The 7,079-nt window shown below is 40.3% G+C and overlaps 1 protein-coding gene across 1 annotated transcript in view; it reads left to right on the top strand.

Annotated features, from left to right (window-relative positions):
* The first annotated feature begins 818 nt into the window (after window positions 1-818).
* LOC122346569 (potassium voltage-gated channel subfamily KQT member 3-like) overlaps window positions 819-7,079 on the top strand; it is a 26,065-nt gene continuing 19,804 nt past the window's right edge. The window contains exons 1-4 of the mRNA XM_043241289.1: window positions 819-1,061; window positions 3,486-3,541; window positions 3,677-4,097; window positions 5,011-5,459. Coding sequence (XP_043097224.1) covers window positions 5,155-5,459 — 305 coding nt within the window. The 5' untranslated portion in view covers window positions 819-1,061; window positions 3,486-3,541; window positions 3,677-4,097; window positions 5,011-5,154. The remainder of the gene's footprint in view (window positions 1,062-3,485; window positions 3,542-3,676; window positions 4,098-5,010; window positions 5,460-7,079) is intronic.

Below are 7,079 nucleotides of genomic sequence, written 5' to 3'. Positions count from 1 at the left end.
GCCATTAGGAGAATAAATTAGATTTTAATATATATATACACAGAAAATTTTAATAATATTTCACTATATTTGTTTTTGCTATCTATTGCTCAAATAAACACAAAAAAGAGTCATTGCACACTGAGTCAGAAATTTTAATACATTGAATACAATAATGTTGTGTCAATTGCAGTTGTGTCAGTGACATTTACAAACTGCCTCCGAAACTGTTGTCTGTCATAAAAAAAATCAGATTCGGTTTCATTGTCTGCATTTTTGCATTTCAAAGCATGCATTTTCATAGAAAACGATTACGAATATGAAAAATATGAAAAACACAGACTCAGTGTGCAAAGATTTTAACTCCAGACTTTTAAAAGGTAGTGTTTTTTATATCCTTCTGTGCATTTTTTTTATTATTTTAACTGCATCTTGAATCCAATTTGTACTTTTTTTTGGATCCTGAGTCTATCAGACAATTTCTTAACCAAAACACGTAAAAAGCATTATCAAAATATAGTGAATAGGTTTAGATATACTTTAAGTGTACTCCACTTCATGTGCTTTTCACATTAGGAACCTCACACGAAATGTTAATTCTGCTCCAGATGTGTGTTCATATTAGTCTTATTGTCCTAATGTATTTGAATGTCAGGTTTCTGAAGCTGTTGCAGATGAATAAAACATGATGATTTAACGCAGCAGCTGGACATAGACTGAATTATTCAACCCCTGTCACCCTGACAAAGATGCTCTCTTTTCTTTCTCTCCCCACTGCTTCTTCAACTCCCCTGGCTCCGCTGTTCCTCCAATCTCTGACAAGGAGAAGATGCTGTCTGCTCTGACTTTCCAAGAGCCTAACTCCACAGCCAGGTCATTTTTGATGGTACTTCACTTTTATTGATCGGTTTGTCTTTTTCATCCTCGCTTTGCTCTTTCTCTCTCTCTCTTTCTGTTGCTGTAGGATCCTGTGGTCCCGAGGGAAGTGTATGTCAGATGGTGGTGGCGCAGGCTCTCTAAACTGAACTATGGCCGCTCTGCCGTTCTGAGGCTAACGGCATCTCTCCTAGCTGCTTGACATCGTGAGCACTTCAATTTATGACTTATGAATCATAAGGATTTATAGACGTAATCTTAGGCTGTGTTCATAGGAAGCAGAATTAAGTAGGCCTGCATTTAACTGATTTGTCCCAAAAGAGAATTGGGACTGGATTTTAAATGACATGGGTGACTGGATAAGTAGAAAGACAGATTCATGATTGTGTTTTGATTTACAGGTATGTTCCCACAATGCACTGTGGTGCTAGGGTCACCTTAGACTCGAGTGTCCCATAAAGCAGTGTATTTAAGCAGAGTTTTTGGCGGTTTTGGAGTTTAACAATGTGAATTTACACCTTTGTGGACAGATGGGATCATTTTAGAGCTCTGGTCTTGTATGTGTGTGTGTGTGTGTGTGTGTGTGTGTGCGTGTTTGAGCAGCCATCTTGACTAGCCCTGTAAAAAGCATCTGAATTTAGCAGAGAGCAGCTAGATACTCCCACTGAGAGACTAAAAAACGCCAACGAAGAGGTAAAAAAACTGCCCCAAATAATAAATATTTAAAAACATGCACACGTATGCACACAAAGGAAGACAATTTGCCAAGATGGCACGTGTACTAAAACCCCCTGTGTGTGCTGAATATTCCCATTCTCTCTGATGTGTGAGATTTGAAACCTAAGAAACTTAATTCTTAGAGAGAGTGTAAATCTCATTAATGATAGATGAAATCCTGAAAACTGCTTCACTGTGGCATTCTAGGTTTCAGTTTCAGTTTAGAGTGCTTTATTGTAGTATTTTCCAACCTTTTTGGTCTTTTGTACCTCCACATCCCCATCGGTAAGGCTCAAATGCCCCAACACCGAACTAGAAATGTGTTCCTGTCTACATCATATTATCCTGTATATCTGAGTATTCATTGACACTGAATATCAATAAAATATCTTCACTTCACTACACACACACACACATATAAATATATGGGTAGTTGATGTATGAATGTGTCCTATGGTGTGACGTCAAAATGTAAAAAAAAAAGTTTGAATAGGACAAAAAATTGGATTAATAAGTGGAAGAGAAAGATTTACCACTCATTTAAGTAGTGCATAGTAGTGGTACTACTAGGTAGTGAAGACATACTGTCCTCGCACATCTACATAGTTCCCTTCTTTCCTTCTTTGTGCTCACAAATACAAGGCATCTGCAGATTTCAGTCTGTCAGTATGAGGCAGACTGAGCAGAAATGGAGATGCTGGATGATAGGAGAAATTTACACAGCAAAGCATTGAGCGAGAGATACATGTCACTGCAATCATCGGATGCTGAGTGCAGACTTATGCGCTGTTCCTGAGAGTTTGTGTAGAGTTCTTAGTTTTTATCATTTCAAACTGACAACACATACACGTCTTTGAAAGTGAAAAAGAGCAAGTCAAATAATTGACATTCCCTGGGATTTAAGTACTGTATCTTATTCGTTTTTTCACTATTAAGCTACCATCTGTGTTTTTTGGTGATTGTTAGTATATTATAGTTTTAAAACATAGAACTTCAGTTGGGTTGAATAAAATGCTAATTAAAGTTTAATCCATAAAATTTTAGTCACTAAATGTCAGACTTGCACAGGGCACTGTGTTTTGCTCCCTACGTGTATGCCCATATTTGGTTTTCCCGTTCCTGTTCTTTTTTTGCCATTGGCCTTTACTTGAGTTCCAGGTTTGTCTGTTAATTATCTAGTTAACTCCTCCTTAACTAAAGTGGTCCAAGAAGTTCTCAGCAATACATATTACTAATCAAAAATGTATATTTTTATGGTAGTAAATTGACAAAAATATTTTCATGGAACATCCTAATAATTTTTGGCATAAAAAAAAAATAAAACATTTAAAAACCCACACAATGTATTGTTTTCTATTGCTACAAATATACTCATGATACTTATGACTGGTTTTGTGCTCCAGGGTTACATTTGGTGTGCATTTAACCGTCCTTTACATTTAAATCAGCTTTTGCCCTCAGCTGTGCATAATTTTCAGGTCACTTTGCAGGTGGATCTCTTAAAGCATCATGGAGATGCTATCACACATCTTCTGGATTTAGTGCGTCTCAGTTTGTTCTGTTTCTTAATGTGATTCCAGACAGACCGGATGATGATTGGTTCTGATGACTGTGTGGAGCGCTGGCTGTTGTCAAAACGTCACACGATTATTACAATTAATGGCAAAATGAAATGTAAACTGCTATTTCCTGACACACTACAGCGGTAGATAGAAATAACAAAACTATTTAAACTGATGAAAATACTAGTGTTCTAACTATTTTGGCCACCACTGTATGTCAATCGAAATGTCATACTGCTTGTTTATTGTGTTTTTCATATAAAAATGAATAAAAACCATCGAAGAGGATCATAAAATGTACTATTGTGGAAAGAGCCACACTTGAATTTTCCATCCACTTTCAAATTTCAGATCTCTTGGACTTACAGACCTGCACAGAACCTCAGCGGCTGCAGCAGATAATCAGGGTATTGTTTGCCTACTGTTTTATAAATAATGCATATTTGGACACCCGTTTGACCTTCTGCTTCTTGCATAGTATATAGCAGAGACTAATACATATCATCACTTACATAACACTCCTAAATTATGTTCATCTGTAGATCCTCCAAGACCTGAGCTGGGTGTGTCATATAAGAGAGACGTCCAAAACAAGCAAGGCTCCTCCAAGACCAGGATTGAAAGCCACTGATGTAGAAACGCAAGCGGGACGTTTGATGTGCACTTTGCGACTCAGTTTAGTTTAGGATTACCAGCAGTCCACCCCGGGAGGAATTCGGGTTTGATTCATGCGAAAGCATCTCCAGCAGCCTCTTGGTGGTTTTGGGTTGCGATGGCATGCCCAATATTGCGTTGTCGAGGCGCAGAGATGCTATGTCAGTAGTGTATCACGTGCCCACAAGCTCCCTGTCTCGCGCCTGTGTCTGAAGCACCGTCTGAGCCTCCTCCCTCCCTCATCTCAGCGAGCAACGGCAGCACGAGAACAATTCGAATCAGCAATCATGCGGTCGCGCGGAGAATACGGTAAGGCAGCTCCGTGTGTGTTTACAGCTGGCAGCGGAACCGCCGTTATATTTATGCTTTCAGACATCGTGTGCGTTGCTCGTCCCGGTACAGGCTGCAGGCGCGAGCCGCCGAGGAGATGCAATTGTTGCACGGCGTTGTTGTTGCGTATGAACCAGAAGCTCTTTGTCAGCGCTGTTGAGCCCATCGACATATTTCCATTTAACCAGGCGTTTGCGATTGGAATCGTAATGAATTCAACGATTCGCGTTTTGATTTCGATTCGTTCGCGGTTCCGTTATTAATTCTTTTAGGCTATTTTCTCGGAGTGCACTGGAAAAGAAGAAAAAACCTTTTGCAAAATTCCTTCAGCACTCTCAAATGATGAAATCGTTGTGGATTTTAACAGAAAATTACATAACTGTTCTGAAAAAAAAANATATGCTACTATATGAAGTACTAAGCAAAAAATAAAAATGGTAACATATCTGATTCATTATTTACTTCTTTCTAAAACAAAATTACATAAATCATTTTGAGCACATGCATGCCATATGCTAAATATAACACAGGAACGATTTTTGTTTAATTTACAATCGAACGTGACAAAAGTAATTTGTTCAGTCAGAATAATTCAAATTTAAGTATTTCTTTGGATCTTTCAGAGTCGGCTCATAAGAGTCATTCTTTCAGGAATCGGATCACGGTAGTCATGCTTTATCTTTTAGATTAACTTAGGAGAACCGACTCGTGAATCGAAATACTCGTTTGTTTCTCGCTGTGTATTGTCGCGGTGCTGCGTTGGTGAATGGTAGCGTATAAAACGCTGTTCCATTCACATCGGGATGCACATTCAACCGCTCCGGCAACCGAACATCGTGTATGAGAGCGCGCGTGCTTTTGACAGGTTTGAATGTTTTTTTTCAATCCACAGCCCATCTTCGCGCCTCCCTTCCTGAGCGAGGTCCTTAAATGACCCACGAACACTAAGGAGCTCGGGCTTTCCCTGTCCGGATCATGGCATGCGCCCCATCCCGGACTTCCACACGCGCGGCGCCGAGGCTCGAGAGCAGTGAACATGGGAATCAGGTCCAGAAATGCCACTAACGGTGCCGAGGACTCGCGCGAGCGGAAAAAAGCGCTGGCAGCAGACCTGGAGCAGTGCGCGGGACAGGAACGGGACGGCGCGCTGCTGCTCGTCGGCTCGGGCAGGGAACCGGACTTCAAACGGGGCTCGCAGAACATCGGTCTGCTCGCTAAGACGCCCCTGGGCTACACGCGTCCCGTGAAGAGGAATAATATTAGGAAGCGACGGATTCAGAACCTCATCTACGACGCGCTCGAGAGACCACGAGGATGGGCGCTGCTCTACCACGCGTTTGTGTAAGTGAACCCAGATGCATTTCATACCCAGAAGCGCCCACACACAGAGGGAACGGCCCAGTAAATTATAAATTACAACAATTCAATTCAATCCAATTTATTTGCTCAGCCCCTTGCATTGTTCCAGCGGCTGCTTTACAGTGGATGCAGTCTATAAAGCTCACTAAGATTAATAACGCCTGATACGTGAACCTAAAAAGAGAGGGATGAAAATGAAATGGACAAAAACAGATCTTACTAAATCTTGGATTGAACTGTTGTATACGGAGAAGTAACCAAATACTGAAAACTGAAAGAGCAAATGTCAAAGTCTGCGAGTCATTTGTTTGAAAAATACATTCCGGTTGAACACTAACATGAATATAGAGGGTCGTTTTAATGTTAGTGTTTATTTACAGTAATGTAGAGAATGATGGCTTGCTTTTAATGAGCAGGGAAGCAGTTGTCCTGAGTTTTGCATTGAGCACTTTTAAGTGCATAATGTGTTCCAATTTGTGCAGGAGCTCTCCATGGTGCTGAAACAGAGCACGACCTCCAGCTGCTACCGCCAGAGCTGAGTGACCAGAAATCAAAGCACTTATAGCTGTCTAGCAGCCGGTTGTGGTCGTATAACAGCGCCATACTCTCACTGTAGAGCCAGAGATACTGCCTGTGATCATTGTGGCGCTGAGATAAGAACGCTGTGTGCTGCACAGAACTAAAGAGGTCCAGACTTGACAAAGTGCCTCTGGTCTGTGGAGCTGTCCGTGATCCTGATATCAGTACTGGTCGAGCGATTGTAAAGCACGGACAACATATAAGTGACTCTTATCTTAAAAAGGCAAGAATACATGTTAATGCGGTTTAAGTGGAAATTGTTCTTCTTCGTCAGGCATTAGAGTGCAGATGAAGGCCCAAGCTTGACAATAAATCTCTGTAGTCTACACTCACACACAAACACACATAATTCATGGCCCATTTTCTGTCCATCGCGCTTAATGCCTCGTGCAGGATGTGGATCATACAGTATCTGCAAGTCAGCACCGCTTTTCCCCAGTGTGTGTGGTTTCTCAGACTGTATCAGGGCTTTTAACCAGGCCCTTTGTATCATGTGAGGTTAGTCCACACCATATTAATGTGAATAATTGATTTAAAAATCTCTGTGTGCTGAGAAGTGTTGTGACATGTGTGTGTGTGGTTTGTGTGTCAGGATGGGTGTATTTGGGAGCAATTTGCAGTTAATAATTCAGTTTGCCTCCACCCTACTATAGCGGCGTATAGAGGAAGGCTTAAATTAAGTTGTTAAACATAGGGCGGGACTTCCCTTTTTATTGTTGTTTAATTGATGCTTTTGTTAATCCCAGCATTGCTGGTATAATCTCTGTGGAGCATGGCAAAAACATCTGCAGCAATAATAAAGGAAAACAAAAACAGTGCAAAATTCTTTTAAAGATTATATATGATGTGCAATAACCATGAATTATTCAATAAAAATAAAATATTTTATTTTCCTGTGTAAAATGTGTAGTACAAGCATAACAAATAAACGTTATATATGCATGCCAATGTATGTATATAATGTGACAAGTATTTCTTTACATATGTACTATACATTATAAATATATAAATCATAATGAAAAT

This window comes from Puntigrus tetrazona, chromosome 6 (genome assembly GCF_018831695.1).
Source record: "Puntigrus tetrazona isolate hp1 chromosome 6, ASM1883169v1, whole genome shotgun sequence".
NCBI classification, from domain to species: Eukaryota; Metazoa; Chordata; class Actinopteri; order Cypriniformes; family Cyprinidae; genus Puntigrus; species Puntigrus tetrazona.
This window is presented reverse-complemented; position numbering and strand designations above follow the sequence as displayed.